Source organism: Cuculus canorus, chromosome 1, assembly GCF_017976375.1.
Source record: "Cuculus canorus isolate bCucCan1 chromosome 1, bCucCan1.pri, whole genome shotgun sequence".
Lineage (NCBI taxonomy): Eukaryota > Metazoa > Chordata > Aves > Cuculiformes > Cuculidae > Cuculus > Cuculus canorus.
The window spans coordinates 165,060,052-165,085,236 of NC_071401.1; the positions used below are offsets into that span (position 1 = coordinate 165,060,052).

General features: G+C 36.3%; 1 protein-coding gene across 3 annotated transcripts in view; it reads right to left on the reverse strand.

Moving 5' to 3' along the window:
• The window catches only part of SLC6A15 (solute carrier family 6 member 15), a 41,881-nt gene that overhangs the window by 11,719 nt on the left and 4,977 nt on the right, over positions 1-25,185 (reverse strand). For all 3 annotated transcript variants that reach the window (XM_054054928.1, XM_054054936.1, XM_054054945.1), the window contains exons 2-8: positions 18,703-19,186; positions 9,925-10,082; positions 8,234-8,360; positions 6,214-6,395; positions 4,546-4,656; positions 986-1,227; positions 691-883 (exon numbers count right to left, since the gene is read on the reverse strand). In XM_054054928.1, coding sequence (XP_053910903.1) covers positions 691-883; positions 986-1,227; positions 4,546-4,656; positions 6,214-6,395; positions 8,234-8,360; positions 9,925-10,082; positions 18,703-18,991 — 1,302 coding nt within the window. In that variant the 5' untranslated portion in view covers positions 18,992-19,186. The remainder of the gene's footprint in view (positions 1-690; positions 884-985; positions 1,228-4,545; positions 4,657-6,213; positions 6,396-8,233; positions 8,361-9,924; positions 10,083-18,702; positions 19,187-25,185) is intronic.

The window sequence follows — 25,185 nt, forward strand, 5'->3', positions numbered from 1 at the left end:
CCAGAAGTGTATCAATTACTCTGTTCTAATACCTAGTTGTTTCAAATTTAAATGGCAGGAATAGCATAGAAACTTCTAATGTCTAAGCCACCTATTTGACATTTTAGTTTCAGATGCAGGTGCAGCTACATATTGATCAGTATTTAAAACTGCAAGTCCCTCTTGAAAAGCTAGAAAAAATATCTTTACTTATCTGGCTTACTGTAAGATTGTAAGATTTCAAAACATCAAAAATTATATTCATTAAACAACTATCTAATAAATAAAGAATATCTTTCCTACTCTCTAGTAAAGGAGTATTTATATATTATCATTGTACCTTAAAACTAAACCACAGCACAGTTTAAGATGTTGCATAGGTACACCTCTGTTTAGTATTTTGAAAAATTCTCAAGCTCAGCTCCTCTACAAAATGCATCTTTAAAATTTCTGGAGGAAAGTGATATAATGATCAGACTATATTATAAATCAATAAAGACCACATTAAGACATTGGACCCAAAAGTCCCCAGGTGAGCTGGAATGTGACCCTGCTATGAAACTATGGTTTCATATGGATCCCTGTAGGTGTACTCCTCATAAGTACACCATACTGACATTTGCTGTAAGTATACTTCACAGTTTATTTCAAGCTTAACAAATATTCATCCATTAATAAACTCTGTATTTAAGATTTATTTATTGCTCTCACCTTGTTAAGTTCATCTTCAATTTGACAAGATTTCAGACCAAGAGAATCAAATTCTTCCTCTTTAACCTTCTGAATAATGTCATAAAGTAAATTGTAATCTTCTGCTGTAACACTTGAGAAATTTATATGATGCGGGATCATATCCTGGCTGAGATTCCCTATTTTCAAAAGTTTTAAAATCTTCTCTGAATTTCTGTAAAACACAACGAAATAGAGAAATCAAATTTTATGATCTGTTTTAACCAATAAATGAAATATACCATAAAATAAATAAAAAAGAAATGGATATTCATACTGGATAACACATTTTTCATTTATGATATTGGCTTTGAAGCCCAGAACTGCAAACACCACCAAAGTTGCCAGCACAGAAGTGAAAAAATTGATGAAGGACACCAGTACAGCATCAAAATGGCAGTTGTTGTCTCTCTTGTTGTAGCTTGAAAAGGCAATGACTCCACCAAATCCAAGCCCTAAGGCAAAGAACACCTGAGTAGCAGCTTCTCTCCAGACCTTGGGCTCCAGCATTATTTCAAGCTGTTTGAAATTAGATATAATATATGTCAGCTACAAAATGCATTTCTATTATATGAAAACACAATAGAAAAAAAGCAAGATAATGATCTGTATCACAAAATGCTAATACTCCGCTAGAAATGTTTTTTTCATCATACCATTAAAGTTGAATGTGACACAAAGTTAAACAAACTTATGGCCTGAATTATTTTTTATTTTATACTATATAATCCTTAAAGAGACACAGAGTACGTTCCCAACAATGTAGTACTACTGGAGTTACAAGATAACTGAAATAGCAGCTAGCTATACTGTGAAATGAGAAAACGTTCTTTGTTTTTATACAGCATTTACTGTCTTTTTGTCCAGTACAAGTATTATCAGTTGTAAGATTTATTTGGGGACTCTATTAACCCTCTTATAAACACAAAAAGTATGCTGCTAGTTGTTCTGTTGCTATTTTAAAAAAAAATTTAAAAGTGAACAGAGATACACATGCTTATATGGAATTCTATCACATGCAAACTTATAAAACAAAATGCAACATATGAAATAAACACTGGACACCGCAGCCTGTACTGTACATGAGTCAAATCTCCCTTAAACTAGACACCTCAAACTTCCTCTAAGTTAAATGAGCCATGTATTTGAGAAACAACTGAGCCTTTTATAAAAAAAGAAAATAACTATCTTGCTCTTTCATACGACCACAGTTCAAGAAATAACTTTATTAAAGTTACAATCCACCCATCTGTCTATCTCAGATCCTTCTAGATACTGAATCATAAGAAAGAAGTACATGTGAAATTTAAACACTATCTTCTCAAGCTCAATCAGGGCCTCCATTTTTTTAGCAGTGAAAGATCTTACTTCTGCAAATGTGTTGGGAGTTTTTTGCCTTTTTTTTTAAGCTGTCAGCTTACTGAAAACAGTAAAACTAAAATGCATAGATGCCAGCATCAGAAAACTGATAGTCTCACTTTGAGGGGAAAAAATAAATCTGCTATTGTTATGATAATATTTTTTAAAAATCTTCCAAATTCTCATAAAGGTATAATATTTATTATAGATTGGCAAAAAATACTTTATTTATTTTTTACATATAGCTGAAACCCTAAATATTTGGGGGAAAAAGTGTTTATGACAACAAACTTTTTACTGACATTATTTTTGTCATAATTAGAACGCACAATTATTGCAGTGGCCTGTATCACAGTCATGCTACAGTTTTTCCACCAGAGGGAGCTCGAGGAATAGTCTTAATTTTACCAAACCTGGACATGGTATCAAAGGTGCATTCTCCAACACACATTGCCTCGTATGTCACAATAAAATTGTAATTGATTTGCCATTAGAAGATATTTACTGTGGCATTTTGTGGGCTCCGTTTAAGCTTCATAGTCTCCTGCATTTCCACTGCAGTAGTCGACTTCAGTGGGCCTTTCATATACCTTTCTTTAGATTTTTCATCAAGTTTATTATTTAGAATTTCTGCTTTGTTCATCAACCACACCAAAGAGGGAAATTCTCCCTTTCTTCATCAGCTCTGTGCTCTCACACCTGCACCAATACGTGCCAGTCCTCTGGTGTGCTGACACAACTGTTGTGTGGAGATGTATTGTGATTGTCTACGGTCAAAGTGTGGTCGTTTGCTGAACTAAACCAAGGCTGAAAAGAACTCATCCCCTCTCATGTCTCTCTACATGGATTATTTTCAATTTAGATCAATTTAGCAATACTTTTTACAGTCTGCCTACCCAAATAAACTGTTAACAGAATGGAGCAAATGGAAATAACAGGGCGGGAAGTCTGAATTCCTACAAGTTCGTACAAATCTACAGTCCAAATTAGTACTCAAGTATAGAAGCAATCAGAGATTATAATTAAAATACTTGGCAAGTTTATATACACAAATACTGCATGTGATGTATAGGCCTCAAATTAAAGGCACAACTTAAGTTTTGTGATGCAGAACTAGAAACCAGTAGAAGAAATAAAAACAATTTTTCTTTCAATTTTGTTTATGTGAACACTTGAAACGATTGCATGATTAAGTTGTATTTCTAAAGTAAGCATCAGCTCCAACTTATTTTAGGTATAACTCATAAAAGATGAAATAGTGAAGGGTAAAGAGATGTTGGTATTCAAGAGGAGTTTTAGTGTTTACTTTCACTCAGTAGCTAGCTGTGCTTCTCAAGTTAAAGAAGGCATTAATACTATGGTGGAGAACCCAAATTATTACTTTAAGAGGTCTGTATTCCATCTCTATTCTAAGACTTCCTCTTTGCCACTAAGCACTGCATTTCTCCATTCCTCACATTTCCCCAAACTTGCCTGAGCAGCCCGCATGTTCCTACAGAACCACAACTCTCTAAAGCAATGACAGTGAGTGAAGCGGAGCAAAACTTCATATCACAGTGCAAGAAATAACAATGTGATAGCTAACAAAGGTCAATTTTATATGTTGACAGCTCTCCATAAACTAAAAACACCTTGAATCAAAACAACTGCCAACATCTTGTCATCTGACATTAGCCACCACATGCGCTGATTTTAATCATCTTATTATTTGGCTTTAATTTTTGAATCATCAGTCCTGTTCTGCTCAACTGTATTATGAAATGGACTTGTCGGAAATACCATTTCACCATACAATAACACAATACGAAGCCCTGCATTATGCATCCTTGAGCAAGTAGGGCTCTGACTATTCAAACTTCCTGTAGTATAGACAGCTACAAGCATTTGAGATGTGTGTGAGTAGAATTTAAAACTTTAGACTAAACAATGCTTTGTAACATCCCTTCTCATCCCTGTAGTTATAAAACTTAAAAGTTTAAACCTGCTGCTGTCTTGGCATGACAGCCATAAGGAAATTGGTAAGGAAAGCTGAATGGGCAGTACCTACTTTTAGAACACAGCAAAGTACTAAAGTCAAGTCTCGGTACTTTTTGTCTGGGCTACTAAGCAAATGTCATTAATTTATTTGTAACTTTAGACTTATTTGTAACTTTAGATTTAAAGATTTGTCCTCTTTCAAAAAAGGGACGAGTTACTCATGTAAATTCATGACAGTGTTAAAGGTAAGGCATTTCTCTTTGACATTCCAGAACTAGGTATTTCGGTCCTCGAGAATGGCAAGACTTAACAATAATTTCTCTTTTCAGTATTTGGAGCTTTCTAAACATCTTAAATTCTGGAAATAGCACTTATAGTTGCCTAGCTTTGTAAGGGCATCTAAATCTGGGAACTTGTCATCTAAGGGAGGTAACTCTACAGAGACCCATGGAAATGGGCAACTCTACACAGACCTACTACAAGCAGAAACTAAGCACATACCTTAGGTGTGAACATGTGACGAATTCCATCCACTGACCCATTAAGGAGTAGTACTCTGATCAGAAAACATAGAAGCACCACATAAGGAAAAAGGGAGCTAAAATACATGATCTGAAAAACATGAAAAAAAAATTAACATGAGATCCATGGTCTTTCATTTTCAATAGCTTCATTCACTACTCATTATCTTTTGGATATATGACTGAACAGAAAGTCATATGCTTTAAGAAATATGCAGAACCCTTCCCACTCCCCTCATGTCTGCATTAGAAAGCAAAATCACATGACTGTAACAAATTCCATACTGTATTAAAACAATATGGTTGCCATCGTGTTGAGTAACTGATAACAAACTTCTGGGCTTCCAGGGAAATTCAGTTCAATAAGATGACGACAAGAAGAACAGAGTAGTCTGGTTTATAAATGCTTCGCTTTACAAATGCTTTTTGATTCAAGTGCATAGCATGGTAAAGATACACAGCATGAACAGAAACTCTGCCTTCAGAAGAAGAGAAGATAGAGTCAATAGGAAGTATATAACCAATTGCTTCGAAACACTAAGTAATTCTTACTGACAAAACAGAAGAAAAGCTGGGGATATTCTCTGATCTAAAGGTCTAGTAGGCTTCAGTCACAAAAACTAGAAAGCAACATTGCACCAACTATTGGACAAGCAAAACGACATGGAACCATCAGAATCCTGAAGCGCAGTGCTGCACAGCTTTCTATGCCGTGAACAAGCATGCTTTTGCTACTGCATTTCTGAAGCCTAACACTTCTGGGCTTCCCTATCACTGAAACACTTGTGTAACAGAATACCTTTCTGACACACTCATTCACCTAATACAAAGAATAACAAAAAAATAGTAGTCAAATACAGTCTTTCACTCTCTATCACGAATGAAAACAAATCTATTCTGTGCTTTGAAGTCTGACAAAACGATTCACTAAATTTTTTAGTTGTTTCTTAAACTGAAATACACTAAAGACGTCACCTTAGTGCCAGATTTTTTAATAGTAAAGAATTTTGCTATCAGAACAGATCATTTTTCACCTCAAGATTCACTGGGATCAATCGACATAGCAAATTATTCAATAGCCAGTCCAGCTGGCTGCATGGAAAAGAAAGCAGACAAGGTGATGTACTCAAATGCAATGGGGTGGTTAGTCATTAGTCAAAAGAAACAACCCACAACCCAGAAAAGCAACTGTGTTAATGACAGTAGCGTCGATACCAGTGACAACAATGATAAACAGAAAAACACTAAGGAATTTTGAGGACCTGGATGCACTGCAATCATACTGTGAGTACACATGGAAACTTAATTTCTTAAACATTCAGAAACACACAAACTTAATGCTGCATCAACAATCAAACACAGCTGAGGTACAGTTAGTTGCAACTGTTAAGTTGATGAGAACAGAAATTATTCTTCCTCAGATCTCAATTCCCACTGAATTACTACAATTCCCACTAAAACTACTACAATTTTAATGCTTAACTGCTAATATTCCTCTACTTGAGATTATACAAATACTGGGGTGAGTCACAGATTCTAACCTGTTCCTACAGATTTCATGAGAGAAAAAACAGAGGGTGTGGTGAATAAAAAGGTGGTGAAATGTTTCAAAGTAAAATGCTGTCATTTAAGTAAACGGTATACTCACTTTGCCTGAAGACTGAATGCCTTTAATCATGGCTAGGCATACCATGACCCAGGCAGCCAGCAAGCAGATAGTCATCTTCCAGTTTAAACCCCCACTCTCAGAGAGAGAGCTGGAAATATTCAGTGCTTCCCTGTACCAGTAATAAGTGGTTGCAGAACTTTTTTCACACTCTGGCTCCACAACTGTGAAGAGATGTTAGCAAGTAAAGAATGGGCTCAGGACAGAAGTACTTTCCCAACATTATAGAACAATGTCCTACCAATTCCCAATATCTGCAACATATCATTTACTGAGCAACTAAACTCAAAAGAGTCTTAAAACATTCACTAAAAGAAAGGGGTTCTGGAAAAATCTTTGTAAAATTTTTGGGGGCATAATATATTACTCTGCATATGGTCAATCTGAGTCCTGGGCAAAACTTGACTTACAGTGATGTACTAAATAGTAAGGCAGGCCTAGCTGAAGACATAAATTTCATTTATCAAACACTAGATCAGATTACCTACAGGGGATACTGCCACTTACATACTACTAAAAGTATCTCTCTGAAATTGCATGCTGAACTATACTAATTTTGAAACTATATGCAAAACAAATTATCAATTGTGCCTGCTTTGATGACATTCAAATTGACAGGCGTCTAATCACTACTATAAACAACAAAATAATAACAGTTACCAAAGTGATAAGAAAAGGAAAAAACAGTTCCTACACAGCTATGATAAATGAAAGTTACTACATGTATTCCAGAAGAAACTTTATTATAGTGCAATTCTGCTTTACTCACATTGCCAAACAGTTTAAGCAACTGTATGTATCTAGACATAACACATAAACAGGACGAATTCTTCATAGCAAATATTTACTTAACTTTTTTAGAAATTATTATACCTGACAATCAATAATATCTCTAAGCTAGGTCCTGAGGTAAGGTTAATGAAAAGAAGATAAAAATATACTTTTAAGAAATCTAATACTGATGTCAGACCTTCACTGAAATAAACTGTCAAAAATGACAGGACATTATCAAATGTAATGCTTTTCTGTGTTAAAGCTTAGTTCTGATGACCTCTGCTGAAGTTAGGTTTAGACATTGCATATTACTACTTAGGCAAGATAAGACTACGTAAACAAACACTATGGCTCGATCAATAGACAATAGCTTGTGAAATACAATCAATTGGACTGTGTACCAACATGTACATACAATGATTATTTCACATAACTGAAGCAAGCAACTTTAGCAAAGACACTATAAAAACCTTGTACAACTTTTCAAACGTCTCTGGTTATGATCTTTGTTAAAGGGGTAAAAAAAGCACAAAGGGAATTAAGGAAAATTTAGGATCTGAAATTAAAAGCAATATTTCATATTTCAAGAGCAAGGATAATGCAAAGTATGTAACTATTATGCTATAACCAAAATCAAGGGATAAGGAACTTTTAAGTACTATTGCATAGATATGTCCAGTTGAGCAACAACAAAGCAATAACCAATTATCTAATTTTTACTGGTTTACAAAGAAAATAATGTTTTTATCACATGCATTTCATTAATGTATACAATTTTCCATTTTCTGCTTTGTTAGCAATGCAAAGCTTTTTTTTTTCTTTGTTGCCAGGAAGTATCCTACTAATTGTAATGTAGAAATAGCCTTCTTCCACCTTTGTTTGTCATAAAGAAAGCATGAAAAGCAGTATCAAAACCATAAAAAAATAGAAATTCCTTTTTTCTTGCAGCACACTAAATAGCACTCAGCTAATTTAATCACTCTAAAATACTGTTGACAGTGTTATTTCTTTCCAAAGACAGTATATTTATTGTAGATTAGGTTTCTTTCTTGTATTTTTTTTAAATTAAGTATTATTACATGACATCATATTAAAATGCAAACCTAGCATTACATAAAACACTTTTTCCAAAAAAATCTCTTTGAATTCTATTTTTTCTCATTTTTATTTGAAAAACTCAACTTTCATATACTTTATATGATTTTTAAGAACATTAATATAGACTTACATGTATGAGATGCATTTTTAACTAAAGGACACTGGTTCCATGGTAATGGATGCTGAAAAGACTGGGAAAAATAAAACAGACTCCACCCAATAATGACATTGTAGTACAGGGCCCCAAAGAAACATACCTATTAAAAAAAAAGACAAAACAGTTACATTTATTAACTACATTTGTAATTTAAAAAAGCCCAAATCCCTACTGATCTTCTGGATGTTTCTGCATATCAGCCACTGACTCTAATTTTATATTAAAAAGTCAGAATAAGAACTGAATGGTTTGCCCCATTAAAGTACCTGACATTTTCTACATTTTCACTTCTCCCTACATTTATCACGTATTACCTATTTTTTTAAAGAATTTTTTTCTCTAGAAGACTACTGTGTTCCCTAATTCCTAATTTCAAAAGAATCACAAAGTACAAGTTCACTGATCTTACAGACACATCTGTATTAAATTTGAAGTTTGGATTTGATGGGTGGACTGTATGGTGGATAAGAAACTGGTTGGATGGTCGTATTCAGAGAGCAGTGGTCAATGGCTCAAAGTCCAGATGAAGATCCGTGACAAGTGGTGTCCCCTCAGGGACACAAGATATTAAACCGATGCTGTTTAGTATCTTTATCAATGGTATTGACAGCAAGATTGAGTACATCCTCAGCAAGTCTGCAGACGACACCAAGCTGAGTGGTGTAGTTGCCACACCAGAAGGATGGCATGTCATCCAGAGAGACCTGGACAGACTGGAGAAGTGGACCTCTGAGAACCTCATGAGGTTCAACAAGGCCAAGTGTAAGGTCTTACACCTGGGTCAGGGCAATCCCTGGTTTCAGTACATGATGGGGGATGATGTGCTTGAGAGCAGCCCTGCAGAGAAGGACTTGGGGGTGCCGGTCGATGAGAAACTCGACATGAGCTGGCAATGTGCGCTCACAGCCCAGAAGGCCAACCGTACCCTGGGGTGCATCAAAAGAAGTGTGGCCAGCAGGTTGAGGGAGGGGATTCTGCCCCTCTATTCCTCTCTTGTGAGACCTCATCTGGAGCCCTGTGTCCAGTTCTGGAATCCTCAATGTAAGAAGGATATGGAGCTGTTGGAATGGGTTTAGACAAGGGCTACAAAGATGATTGGAGGGCTGGAGCACCTCCCATACGAGGACAGGCTGACAGAGTTGGGCTTGTTCAGCCTGGAGAAGAGAAGGCTGAGAGGAGATCTTACAGTCACCTTCCAGTACCTAAAAGGGGCCTAAAATAAAGCTGGAGAGGGACTATTCATAAAGGCTTGTGGGGATATGGCCAGGGGGAACAGGTATAAACTGGAGAGGGGCAGATTTAGACTAGACACTAGGAAGAATTTCTTCACCATGACCGTGGTGAGACACTGGCACAGGTTGCCCAGGGAGGTTGTGGCTGCCGCATCCCTGGAGGTGTTTAAAGCCAGGTTGGATGGGGCCTTGGGCAGCCTGACCTAGTGGGATGTCCCTGTCCATGGCAGGGGGGTTGGAACTAGATGATCTTTAAGATCCCCTCCAACCCTACCTGTATTATGATACTATGAAGTACTGATTTAAAATCTTCCAAAACGTTGTCAACTGACTTTGAAGCCCAGCTACAAATCAGTCGCCTTTTCCTGCAGCAAAACAATAAGTCTAAATAATACAGACTGAAAGCAAAACCACACTATGTTAAAAACTTACTACGCAGCTTGCAAATCCAATTCCTCCAAGTTTGGGGCTGATATAATTCCATACACCAATACTCCCTCGGCGGATCCTCTGCCCAACAGCAAGCTCCAGGAAAAAGAGTGGAATCCCTATTATCAGTAGTAAGATTAAGTATGGTACAAGATAGGCACCTATGAAAGGAACAAAGTATAAATCAGAGTGAGTGGAAGAAGAGTCAGAACTTGACACTAAAAATGTGAAACCTTATAATAGCTTCGATTTTGAATTAGTATCATTCACTGCAAAGTTTTTTTGATCACATTTCACATGAATATTGGCCACACATCTTGTAAGATCTGACAAGCCCAGAGGCACTGAATTTCTAAAGCGCTGTAATTTTTTGAAGGCAAACCTTACTGAAAGTATGTCATTACCTAATCTAGTAGTTTGCTTGTGTGAATGGGCATTTGATCAAAGTTTTTCAGATACAGTGATGATGAATCAACATTTCTTTAAATAATCTACTTTCATTTGTATCAAAGTGGCAAGACTGAATTTATGAAGGAAATATTCTGAATTCTATCCCATCTTAAGTGGTTTCAGAATACTGTACTGCTGATTTCCCTATGTGCATCTCAGGTGCTCAGAAAGGGGATTTCACAGTGTACAGAATAATGACTCTATCCAACTAAGCAAGAAAACTTTATCCGCCTGTTTCCGTTTCTACCAGGGTCCAGCTAGCGACTAGAGACATAAAGTGGAAATGAAATGGAGTATTATAGGTCTGGATCTTGGAGTACTCACAAACTCTCCTTAAAGTAGTATTTGAAAATGTTACTTCACCTTTAGACATATTTATGTGAAATGATTCCTTTTTCCTAGTTCTTATTCCCAGGTAGCCACCATATAAAATTTTAACTTAAGGATATATCTCCCCTTATTTCAGTAAAACTAATTGCAAGCAAATATATCCATACACCATACACTGACCAGTTCAGAGCCCAACTTCCTCCTTGATGCTGAGGAATATTTACTATTACAGCTAACAAAACTTTTAGGCATCAGCAATTAGCAATGTGGCACCCAGTTTTCAAATGCATTGCTCTTATGCTGCAATACAGAGTACTTTGCTGGTCACCTAAATCAAAGTACTTAGGACTTCGGATTGCAACCTCTGTTAAGGTTAAAGAAAAACTCTTGAGATGCAGACTGCAGCATCTTAGAGCAAGCCACAAAGCAAAGACCTCAGAGCTATTAATTTGTCCAACTGGTCTATGCATCTCTGTGATTAGAGAAAAGCTAAGTAAAGTTCAGAAATTAGTCTGGGATTGATCCACAACTCCAACTCAGTCCCACTTTATCATCTTTCTAGGACGTTTTTAGGACTCTGTCAAAATACATGTCATTTGCATATCCTTAGCAGGTAGCTTATCTCATGTAATATTGTTTATTTAAGAAAAGTATAAACTTTCCTAAGCTACACAGGAGGCCTCAGATTTTCTAGTACCATCCAGTCCCATATAGGTCCATTTGCTATTTTGGTGTTCATGAAATACACACAGATTGAACATCATCTTCTATTATAAATATCTTATAAGATTCTAAGCATGGAGAAACTGCAGTTTTCAGCCTAAGAAAAGTGTGAAAAATGTCAGAGGAAAGTAAATCTGAGGAAAAACTACTGGTAAAACAAAGAACGTTGATCTTTACCTCACAGCCTGTAGGCTGTTGTTAGCAATGAACTAGTGCCTTGTGTTTTGTTTTCATGACTTGATAATATGATGTGCAATGATACTGCCTGAGCAGCATTTGGTCAAAACCTATGCCAGGCTCTGAATACTGTACTGGTTTTAAGCTTACAATTCTCCCTCATAAAGACAAACATCATGGTCCACCTACCCATGTGAGCACAGTATAGACTGTTTACAGAAGTATTATTCCTAATAAAGGCAGCAGCTACATTCCCATTCAGTAAAGAACACAAACGACTTACTTTCTACTATGAAAAGAGAGACAACAGAGACAGAAGAAAAGAAATATGAGGAATGCTGAGGAACAACCACATTCCAAAATGGGGGGGACTATCTGTCTTAAGGATACATAAGATAAATAATATCATTAAATAGCATTGATTAATCATCAGCATTCTCTCAAAAATTCTGTGAGACAGAAGTATAGTGTAAAACCACATTGCAAATGAGCTTTGGCATCACTCTCTTTAAAAATCTGGTCATACAATTAATTGAAATCCAACAGTACGTAGTTTTTAAAATAATATAACACTACTGTAAATGATACCTGAGATCTTAATTAGACAGGTGTTGCATAGCTGAGCAGAGACAAGCCTAAACAGCTCAAAAAAAATTGGGGCCTAAGTGACTTACCCTGTATCCCACTGGATGACTGTACTAGAGCAGGAACTGAACTCAGCTCAGCTCTTCAGTGTCCCAGTCCACAACCTTAATCACAAGGCTGCAAAGTTAAGCACATGTTTAAAGACTGGGCTGATGTGGGTGTTTCATGGTGCAGTATCAATGTAAGTTGCAAGATTTATCAGTTAGATTCAACTAAATGAGTTAAATAAATGTGGTGTTAAAGCCACATGACATTGTACGTGACACAACCCTGTAATTCAGTGTGAGTAGCCAGCAGAGTTCACCCCTATACTGCAGAGCTTGCGTAGAGCACCTGAATTGCTGGTCTTATGACCATTAAAATCTGCTGAGCTCCCTTATGATTTTGTGCCCCTCCCCAGAAGAACTATATAAAGGAAAATATTGTATGTATGAGTTTCAGTGCAAGATAGTTTCAACATAGCTGGATTATACAACTGTGCATCACAGCTGCACAGGGCTTCTCTGCCCTATAGTCAACATGAAACTGTAGCAACTCTGGAAAACGTATTTTGTTCCAGCCCTCCCTTGAAGCCGGACGTGCTTCAAAGAAATGTAAGACATCTTCACTTCATCACAAAACAGAATCACTACGGAAACAGCTCATGATGTCTTTTATTTGCCAGTGCATGAAAACATCGGCCCTTGGAGTTATAATATTGAACAAGGATCAAGTTTATTTGAATTAGGAAAATAAACTACACACACTGGACTTGAACAGCATCCCACAATTAGCCATATTTTCTGCTACATCTGCCAGCTAAGCAGCCTTCTGAATATCACAGTTCTGTGTGGTTCAGAGTCCCCAGGTCCCCAGTCTACATTTTAAAATTACTCTCCTGTGAAGTCCCTTTTTTGCATATTTTTGCCTTAAGCATTGGCTTTCACATTAAAAAGCCTCATCTCAACTTTATAAGGGGGGAAAAAAAATAAACCTCATCCTTCTTCTCTTAAATACGTGGCAAAAATACAAAATATTTCAGCAACTGGTGAACAGTAATACTGTGCATAGCACTGCTTTGATTTATTGGGTTTTTTTTTTAATTTATCTAAGCAGCCTAATGGGATAACTGGTAAATTGTCTCTCTTGATATCACAATATTTACTACAGTTAGAAACATTATTGACAAAAGCAGAATATTAACACCAGTTTTTATATAAATTCTTATAAATGCATCGGGAAGGGAGGGAATAACATAAAATTATGTGACTCATAATGATTAAAGACTTAGAAAATAATTTCAGAAGCAATAATGCAAGACGACAGAACTGTTACTATCTCGACACCACAAAAGAACTTTTCTCCTTCTATTCATTCTTGATGTAATCTGAAAAATGTAATAACTTTCCAGATTTGTCTCAAATGCTGCTGTGCTAGTTTTTAATTAAGTGCCTAGTGTATGATTTAATTCTTTATTCAGTGAAGGTGAGCTTTATCATTGTCTTGAGGAGACATCCCGCTTATTGTTGCTTACAGCACCCTTACTAATAGAAAACTATCAAGAAGCTGATATGACAACTGGGCAACAAACACTATAGATTTAAAATCTACTAAGTTACCATAGGTGATTTTATTTCCTATTACAAAATACAAACTTACTTTAACAGGAAAACTTTGATAAAAGCGTCTGTATTTTATCCGTAGATTTGTACCCTATCCTACTCATAGATTAGTCTTTCTGTCAGTAGTCTTTCACAGTTGAAGTATGTTCAGGTGTGCCTATGTACAAAACTGCACTTAATCATTAAACTTTAATGAAGAATTACGCTTGCAAAATAAAAATAAGACACTTTCAGCAAACCAAACTATATTTTATGAGTCTGATAATGCAGTTTAAATAACAACTCACAAAATAATATAGAAGACAGCAATGACTTCAAGCCACTAATTATAAATTATTGATCAAAAGCTAAATAATGAAGCTATCGAATCCATACCCAGTGTTAGAATACAAGAAAACACTTGCTTTGCTCCCATTCCACTTAAATTAGACAATCAGACTGTAGCTTCTAGAGACTGCGCAGTCTTTAACAGTTCGCATATTATTTCCTCAGCAGTTCTCAGCAATAACTGCTTTGCTTTTTGTAAGACCACAGAACTGAACTGCTCAACCTATTATGAAATCCAGACTATTTACAGTAGAAATGCATTGCGTGATTCCACCCATGCCAATCTTTTGTAAGTGTAAAGGTAAGATAATCTGCTACAGATTTCTCTATGCTGCTCACAGCTTCTATCTGTTTATCATTCTTTACTCATTCTTCCAACTTTTTACATAACAGAGATATTAAAAAGACAGACCTTCAAAAAAAACTAGGAAAATTAAGTTAATGTTCATGAAAACACGACAGAAAATCTTCCAGTGTGCAGTACTTTGTAGACTACAAATAACTTGCAACATTAGAATCACCTCTTAGATAACTACATTCACTTGTCTTCATAATAACACTTGCTCAAAAATCACTTATTCTAGCAGAACAGCTAATTTAATTTGCTTTTGTTACTTCCAGTATGTGATCAGCATTTTACTTCTGCTAATCCTAAAGGAAAACAGTGGCCAAACAGAATAAACTTTAAGTATTTCCTTTGTTTGAAAAAGGTGAAAGTTGTGCAAGCTACTCATCAGACAACAGCAATAATGAGGAGCAGGAAAACACAAGTCTGGTTTGTCACTATTTATTAGCCTCACAAAAAGACTAGGTAGATCAGAGTCGTGTATTTTTAAGGCTCACTATCAATCACATGAAGCTGCAGCAGCTCTGAATCTATGTTAGCATGCAATAGGTTACAAAATTGTTATATAGAACAATATCTATATGTATATCTATCTGAACAAATACACATTTTTCTTCATATGGTAAAGGAGTAATAGATAAACTGTATAGTACAAAATAATAAATATGCAAAAGAAAGAGTAGAGTATACCTTTCTTCAATGCAAATCACCATTGTAAGGCATGAAGGAAGAAACAATTTTTTTGTCTTTTAGGCTGCAAAGAGTTGAAGAGGTGCCTTAAGTGCCAAGTGAGGACTGGGCATTGCCTACCAGGGAGAAGGGGGACCTGTGGTGAGGTCCGGGTGAAGAAGGCAAAGACTACTAAAGTCAGTTCCTCAGAACTTTACTGAACACCTTCAGCCCCTCATTTGGAGGGCCTAAAACTCCTTTGCCTCCCCCCCATCTCAAGTCAAGAAAATGACTCCCCCTGGAGTGCTCAGTCTCTTCACAGCTTTTGTCTTTCTCTTCATACTTCCTGCATTACAGCTACAACCTAAATGTGGGATGCTAGGCTGTGCAGTAGTCTCTTCTCTCACCTCTCACAACAAAGTGTTTCTGGGAAAGAGCCAAATGTCAAAGCCAGTGAAGAACAACCCAGTCCAGCTGTAACTTAGTTGAGCATTAAAAATACCAGGTATTAAATATTTGTGAGTTTATATGAATTAAAATAAAAAAAAAAACCACAAACAAACTGTTAAAGGATCACAAGAAAAAGTAAAGGAAGTTGTTCTGGTGGCACAGAGCAGAGCCAGAAACAAGACACTGGAAAGATACCTATGGATGTCCAAGTATCAGTGCAGTGTAGCAAGTTACATTCAAAAATGGTATTGCAGATACTTCACTGAAGTGGTACAGAGCTCTGAAGTCAGAAGCCTTACCATACCACAGGCCGTAGCCATAAACAAACCCAGTCTCTCTAGTAAAAAGAGCAGAAGAGACCAAACATTTTCTCCACAAAACCCTTTAATAATAGGCACCTGTTTGGGCTAACTTTCTGTGTCTTTTTTATGCTTATTTATTTTGTTGGTTTTGTTGTCATGAAAGTTCAAAAAAAGACAAACTTGAAGATTGCTACATGGTTAGGATTTACCCTTTTTACTGGTGGCATTGGAACACCTAACACTAGGTGAAATCTGTGAAGGAAACCAATGAGTAACTATGTTTTTTTACTTCTTTTCGGTTTAAATTTGAAGTATACTTATTGATTTTGCCACTTTTCAATAGTCTTGTTGCCTGATGGCATTTGCCAGATAGAAGTTGCTTAAACATAGGGAAGAAAACAAAAAATATTTGGAAAAAACTGAAGGTGGAGATCAAGCCATCTACTTCACTTAAACAATTCTAATGAAAACCCTCAGAAAGATTGTTCATCTTATAATGAAAGACTTCAATAAGTATTTATAGTAAAGCTTTCTCAGCAAAAGACTACAGAACCGTTCTGACACTGATATTTAGAGAGGGTTGCATAAAATTGCACTAATTTTACCTAGAATTAAACATATGTGAAATAATTAACTGTAGCAGAAAGCTGGAACCTTGTTTAAAATGCGCAGCATTGCGGGTTCTTACCATGCATTTGAACTTCTCCCTCCCTCTATTCTTTACATACTTGGGAGAATTATCTATCCACCTACAGGCACATATACAGGCACCCATGTACTTTAAAGTTTTCTATGTTTTGTGTCACCTTCTCCATCTTCCATTATGGTTATCTTGAAAACAAAGAAAGCTTTAGTTCTCATGATCATTTGCTTTCCTCTGTTCTGAAGGTTGCAATTTGCTCAGATGGTGTAAAATTACTGTTATTATTTGGCCATGTGCATTACATCTCCACAGACGACGTTATACATCGAAGTTCTTGCAAGAACGGCACAGCAGAAAGCATTTAATTTCAACCTGAAATGACTCCACACTTATTTTTTCCATTTTGATTAATGAAGTGCCTTAATCCCTGAGGGCTGTGGGCAGGGGTCTAAAATGTGTGATTATTTACTTTTATACATTTACATTTTATCTGAATTAAATTTACACTCACTGGCAAAGTAACTTTAAAAGTGCCTGATGGTATGAATCCACCAGTCTAAGGAACATACCAAAAGATCTTCTCTACTGGTTCTAAGGAGAATCCAATGGGCTTGCAAAATCAGTAACTAACTACATTAACCACAGACTTTCAGAAGGGGCAAAACTACACAAACCAAACCACTGTAATGCATTATCCTTGAGTTTACACTTTGACACCATACATAGGACAGAATATAAACATTTAAATAGCTACATCTTTAACTACAAATAAGTTTGGTTTAAAAATTGTTCATTAACAAATGTATTAGTTTTTTTCAATCAGTACTGATATACAATCAATTCTATATTGTCTAGTAGACTAGATAAGACTGTCATTCACTGAAAAGTTCTGGGTTTTGAGAAACTGATTTCAATATGTTTGCTCAGTTCATGACACTTACAGATAAAGAAAACTTTAGTTTCGACACAAATCATTAAGCCAACCATTTAATGACTTTCTCTCCAGAAGAAGAAAAAGAAGAAAATAAGGGAAGCTAAATGACTGAAAAAAAATCTTATATCAAAATATAAAACAATTTACACTTTATCCTGGAGATGGAATACTAGAAAGTATAAGCTTCATTTTTACTGCTTGAACTGAGAGAAAACAAATAAGAAAAAAATTATACCCCAATTATATTCTAGGCTCATTTCTGTACTCCTCAATGATACCAGTTTTACCATTCAACTTTTACAATCCACCATGAATAAAATATTTTTATTTTCTATTCTGTGATACAGATTCACTTTTTGTATCATAAAAATTGACAGGTTTGTTTTAAATTCAGCTAAGTAATTAGCTACAATAGGATCCACCTTAATGTAGTATAGTAGGGTACAGTACAGCATAGGATAAATCACTAATCCTGCATTCACAAAAGAAGGTCTTCAGCCTCATACTTTATACTGCATTTAAGATGGACGGCAAGAAATGAACAGCTTGATGTTATTGTTCTAAGTGAACGCTAACTTGATGTTTAGGAAAACAGATAACTACATAACAGCACAAAACAGATGTATTCCTTTAGTGTAAATGTTATGATTTAAATTATTTATTATCAGTAAAAATCCTTTTCACTCCTAGAGTATCTTATTGTTCTTGCAGAAAGCAAATCACGACCAAATGGCTTACGAGCTAAAGGCAATTAAAAAGTAAATGCGTGAAGCTCTGTACCACTAAATACTAAATACCAAATACTGCTTTGGTCTTTAAAGTGAATGAAGACTTAATGCCTTGATTGTCCAAGTACTATAAAGAACACTTCAGCGCAACACTAATCAGGACCTAAATAATGCAACCTTCCCATGAGGATGTGTTTTGCTTAACCACTAGTTTGGCCACTAGTTAAGGTCATACTAAGAACTTTCTACCCTAAAATGAGAAAATGGAATCTTAGAAGAATCTGTTGCTTTCTTCAACAGACAGGTCTCTCTAAATAAAGAGAATATGGGTTTTCCCTGTTAGGCTCTGGTAGAAATTAAAAGACAAAATTGACATGCTGGAGCAGGTTTTACTGTGGGTATCTGCTGACCTTGAGATCTGAAAGGTTATCTTCATCTAGCTACCACTAGACTTACCTCCACCATTTTTCTGACACAGATATGGGAATCGCCACACATTCCCCAATCCCACAGAAAATCCAACTTGTGCCAGAATATACTGAAGTTTGCTGTTCCAGGCAGGTCTTTCATCTTCTACATCTGAGCCTTCTTCAACATCTACATCTTTTTCTTCTTGATCATCAACCATAAGTTCACTCTTCTTAAAGGCATCATCTGAAGAGTCTTCATTAGAGAGAAGGTCCTTAACTGACTCAATGACCTCATCATCTAGTTCTCTTTTCACTACCTTGCTGTTCTTAGGCATTTGTAATGTAAGAAAAAAAGAAGTAAGGAATTTAAACGCAGCTGTAACAGAAGAACAAGCGCTGAAGACAGCTCTCCCTCTGCTTGGCCAAAAATATTTAAGAAATAGGCTGAAGATGGTGCCTGATGAGTTCTTGACACCAGGTAATCAAGAGTAGGTAATTCTGTTTCTGAAAGTTTGTTCTAATGAAAGTATCTGTGAAAAAAACATAAAAAGGGATATTATACTATTATGCATTAGAAACTTAATTTAAATATCACATGCTTTGGCTTACCCATTTCTGCTTTTCTCAACAATTTGACAGGAAGAAAAAAAGAGAAGAAAGGAATGTTAAACCACAGAAATTAAGTCCATTTTTTGGTCTTAAATATTTATGTAGAATACATTCTGTTAATTTGCTGAGTTTTTTTGGTGAGGTTTTTTTTCCTAAAGACTGATAGGCTAATTGCTTGCATTTTTACAGCATAACAAGATTCTTCTTAGCAGGTACAATGGAGCATGCACTTTACATGAAATTTAGAAGCCCAATTCCAATATTTTCTGATATAACAGCTATACTTAATTTTATTAAAAATGTATTTAAAACAAAGTAAATTAAGTCTTTCAGACCATTTCTGAAAGTCATGTAGTATTTAAAATTTTGATATATAGGATGTGCCTAGTGCTTCAAAGGCAAGTTTGACTTACTTTTCCTGTATTCTTCATCAAGGAATATAAAATTACAATCATTTTTTCAAAGGAGAGATGCTCACCTCTTATGAGCTTTGATGATTTGTATAGTTTCTTGGAAATAGGAAAGAGTTACACATACCTGAAACATCTGAAAAGCTGTAACCAAATTAATTTTAAAACCTCACTTTTTCAGACATGTATGTACAGACATAAAAATGCCTCCATTTGAATATGTGTTTTTCTTTTAAGGCAATGATTCATTTAAAAAGACAGATCTACTTGCTTGCATCTGCCATACTGAAGGTAACTGTAAGATCTCAGCGAGAAATGTTTTATGAGAAATTCTTAACTAATCACATGGGACAAAACTAGTATGTGCAAAACCATCCGCGCAATTAAGAATCTTAAAAGGGATTTAGATTATGTGTTAAGCTTCATGAAAACCCTAAAGAGGGAGTACACATGGAGTCTAATCAAGATCTGCTAAGTGATGACAATCAAAAATTGCTCTGGGATACACAAGACCTTTCAGTGTTATCTTAAGACTTGCCGCAACATGAGGTCCATACGTCGAAGGCTGTACCGTGTAGCCAAGAACTGCAAGGTATTACTGGACTGGTTAGCACAATAATTGAGATCAAGCACCTCGTGGCTGCTTCAGTGACAGACCAGAAGGAAAGATGTTAAGCTACTGGAATGCAGCCCACAGATTACCAAGATCAGACTCACAACAGAACTAAAACCTCTGTCACCACAGGTACTACCACCGGCTTTGCCTCTAACAGGACACTTACCTTTTTTCAATAGTTTCCAAGGATTTGGAAGTTGAACTTCACTCCAGTTGCCAACCAAACTCCATTCTAAGCTCCTTCCATCCATCTCCTAGACTCCTGTCACTGCCTTTCCACTTTCTCTACCCCCACCCCTTCTACTGCCTTCTCTCAGTTACTCCAGCTTTGGCAGTCAGCTTTTTAAGCACAGTAGAGCCTGTTTGCCTGTGATCTGCTTTGCACTCACCACAAACACTGGAAAGGTTCAGGATCCTTTAAGCCTTCCTTCTGGCATGTGGTAGAAGTAGTAACAGGCTTTGTTTTGTCTGACAGCAGTTATTATAAAAAAATTAAGTATATGAGCTATACTGAGAGCAGGGAGAGTTGTTAAGACAACAGAGAAATCTTAATACTGTATCCTTTATATCTGGGCTAAATGAATGTCCGCTTAGACCTGTTTATACCTGTTCTGTCTTTCAGGTTGTAAACTAATCTAAGAACTACATCCTCTCCTAGTCCCTGTATGGTTCGGTAGCTCTTTGTTATGACTAAGATATCGAGGTAAAACCAGAATGCAAACACCAATAATACATTAGGTGAAGCATTTAAGCAGTCCTAATGGAGCTTTCTTACTGTAAGCCACAGCATCTGGTACTTCAAGCATTACTTTTAGTCACAATACAAACTTTTCCTTTTGTTCCACCAATGTAAATTAGAGCAGCTTTGCAGTTCCAATAATTAGTAATAAGTTCATTGAGTACATAAAATGAAATTATTTTCTCTCTGTATTTAATGTAACAGCTGCACAAGTGAAACTAGATCAGTATTTGTCTGCAGGTCTGAAATCCTTCTCCAACTGTAATAAGCAAAAGATATTTTCAGTCAAAAAGGCAAAAGCTATCCATCAGTATTTACTAAAATGTTTAAAAAGGTCACATCCGTATTAGTTATTTCAGATGTAGTAACTTGCAGGGCAGCAAAATGATTTATCTGGAGCTCTCAAAGATGGGTCAATTTCAAGAGAAATTGCATCATTTTGCCTGGTCATGCATTAATTAAACACTGCATTACCACGCTTCAGAATAAACTGGACTTGATACTTCTATTCCTAGCACAGCATAGTATTAATCTCCCTTTTAGTAACCTTCCATTAAGCTTGATTACCCATACCACTATCGCTGTACAGACTCAATACTTCCAGGGCTTAAGAAAACATGAGAGACATGCTCAGCAGGCTGTTGCTTGGTTTCAACAGCACTGTTTTTCTAATTTAATATGTATCACTGACCTGATTGCAACAGAGATGCAGGATAATCCTTAGGGATGCACCATAAATTCACAGGTGGTCTCCAACTGTCAGATTTAACAACTTGTTCTCTGTACTAAAGGGGTCAGTGGTAAACCAAACAAGCACTCCTACCTCACTAGACACTAACATCAGGTACAAAGAATCAAAGCGTGGTCCCAGCTGGTCTGTGCAAGGATCATAAGGTTCTGTGTTCAGCACTCCCCGCAAGCCCTCTAAGACACATGGGGAAGCCTCTCTCTTTGATCCAAATCACACCCGCACAGAAGACAGACCACACTTTACTCAGTCCAAGTTAGTCCTAGATATGAGGGCTACCGAGTAAAGACTGAATAGGGAGACATCTAGTAAAGTTCCTCACCAGTACATTTCGGCCAAACACTGGAAAAGCTTCTTTTATATCACAGTATCGAATTTTAGCACTTCTACTCAAGAAATGCTTTTTTAGGTTCCCACATCACTTGGATCTAGTCCACTATTGAAGTTCTTAATTAGCATCGAATAGTAATTAAGACATTTCCTGCCAAAATCTGTTAAACCAGTCTATCAGTTAGTTCCACTACTGGCTACCTTCTATGTACTTTGTGCAACAATACAGCATTATGTGATAGGCCTGTTTCTCCTAAGAATCATTAACAAATCTATGTAACCAACCAGCATATTTACTAAAGAATTACAGAAGTCCGTATCACAGGCTCAGACATTACTGGAATAATTTTAAACTCCAAGTCTTCATGTATGTTATAATGTATGTTAAAACATTACTGTACTATACAATTACCAGCACCTTGGAATAAATGTAAGATGCCTAAAATATAGCTTAGCCTCACTGAAGCTGGTTGGTTGGAGGTTGGGGTTTTTTCTACATTCGATATAGATCACAGAATTTGATCAAGTGATTTAATTCTGTTTTCCAGGCAATTTCACTCATTCTTTTCATAAGTCAAATGATATCATGTGTCAGATGAAAACACTGACGGGAAATTTTTATTATCACATTTACTGGAGAATATAATTTTCCTCTGGACTTTTCTCCACTACTGAAATGAACAAATAAGATAGTATCTCTTTTCTTATGTAAAATCTCCTTTTAAAAAACATCTAGAATTAATCTTGAACTGACTTGACAAGTGTCTCTGTTGTTTGAGGGAATTTAACAGAATGGAAATTGCTGAACAGTACATGATTCAGTTAGAAGAACACTTCAAAAGTTATTCTGCCACTGAATTAACAGTAATCAATAATGTGGGCTAACATAAACAAACTTCTGGAAACAACTTACTAATCAAACTAATCAGCTAGATTTTCATGTCTTACTACCACTGAACTTGATATGTTAAAATCTCCATTTCATTCTCATACTGGAAGATAAAACTGAGATTTTTTTGACACATCAAGCAAACTGCAGACCTATACTTCCCCGGAACACAGTAGGGATGGAAGAAAAACAAAGCCGTAATGCATGAGCATGCAGAAGTAAAGCAACCTGATTAAACCACCACATTACTAGCAGATTAAGTAATAATAATCTCTTGCAACAGAGATTTCAGACCGAAATTGGCTCCCTAGGAGATCTGAGCTCGCCAGAGAACGTTTACTTCAGCTTCAAGCCTGCATTCAGAAACGCTGGTACAGGGTGATAAGACATTTAAAGCCTCTGCTGACCACACTGCATGTGTTTATAGTTAAGACTCAAACTTCACTAGTCAAACCACTGAAAGACACGTTGAAAAAAATTGCTGCATACCATTTTCTCCCAATCTTTCTAACATCTGTTGCCTAGTAAGGGCCCTGTACTAGTTCCGCCCTACACAGCCTACTCCTCTTCTCCATTACACTGGTCATGACCCTTATGTTGGGCTCCCATTCAATACATCTCTATTAGACAGATCTGCATGCCAATCGACAGACACTGCTAGACCAACACTGTACTTCTAGTTCTCTCAACCACATAGAACCAGTAAACAGTTAAAAGATACGAGGATGGAGATTTTCACAATTTTTATGGAGAAATGGGTACAAAAAAATTTCTCTTTCATGTAAATTTGGAAGTATAATTAGTACAACTGCCCCATGTTCTTGCAGTTACAGAACAAGTATCTATAAAAAGCTATTTGTAAAGGCATTTCACGTTTAAAACATCCCATAATACCACTGCAACAAGTGATATAAGTAGTGAAGAACTTTTAGCAACCCTTTTCTGACACAAATTAAAACATGATTCTTTTTACACTGTATTCCTTTTTAAAACCAGCAGTCTTCTCTGGAAAGAAGACAGACCGATAAACCCTCCATCTTTTCTGACACAGCATACTTAATTACTTTTATTATCTTATCTTTACATCTGATGACAACACAGCAATTTGGCAAATTTATCTACATTTAAATTTTAACGCATTACAAATAATCCTCAAATTTTCTTTGATCAAAGAATGGTTTCAATCTTCAATGTGAGTAGGAAGGAAAGAAGGGGAGGATAAAATACTGTATTCATACTTTCATAGACTCATAGAATTGCTTGGTTGGAAAAGACCTTTGAGAACATGGAGTCCAACTGCACCTGTCTACTAATAAACCATATCCCTAAGCACTTCACCTACCCATCTTAAAAATACCTCCAGGGATGGTGACTCGACCACCTTAAAAAAGAGTCTTTCATAAAAGACTATGGAGACAGTCCAGACAGAAAATAACTTTTTAGAAGGCTACTGTAACATTATTAAAAAATGATAGAAAAAGGAAAGAATGGATACCTTTTTTAATTTCAATGTTTGTTGTTAAAGGGAGAAAAATATTTATGTTCTGTTCTTCAGAACTCTGAATTCTTCTCCCAAGAAACAGTCAACACAACAAAATGCTGCTGTGGAGGTAGCAAAATGCAATATAAAGCTGCAGCCACTTCACATTGCTATAATCTCTGCTTTGAAGGTAGGTTGTGATAGCACAGTGTACCAGTCCAGTCCCACAAGCTTCTGTCTTATGCTCCCATTCATAAAATCTCCTCCATGAATCCCAGTGAACAAATCAGTAAGATTCAGCCGAGGACATAAAAATAAAAGTCATGATTCTCAACGTGGCAGATGTTCATAAAAGATCTTAACTACTATTCACACCAAAGGTGTCAGTCTGTATGAAATCACTGGATGACACTTCTATGCAAAACAGAGGAAGAGGAGCTTTTTCACGTTGAAGGAAACCTATAAAGCAGAACTTAAATACAAGTCTACGAGCTAGGCAGAAGAAAGCATGACAGGAACAACCAATACAGAAAAACAAAAGTTTTAGGAGTGAAACAGCACTGTGAGTCTGCAAAAAGGAATCAGGCCATAGGGGCAGACAGGGTGGGGCTATCGCTAACAACCATCATATTTGACTGAAAAAGCAGACTGCAGGAGGAAATCAGGATTCACGGGAGTACTGTGATTGTGAAGAATGGGTATCGCTGG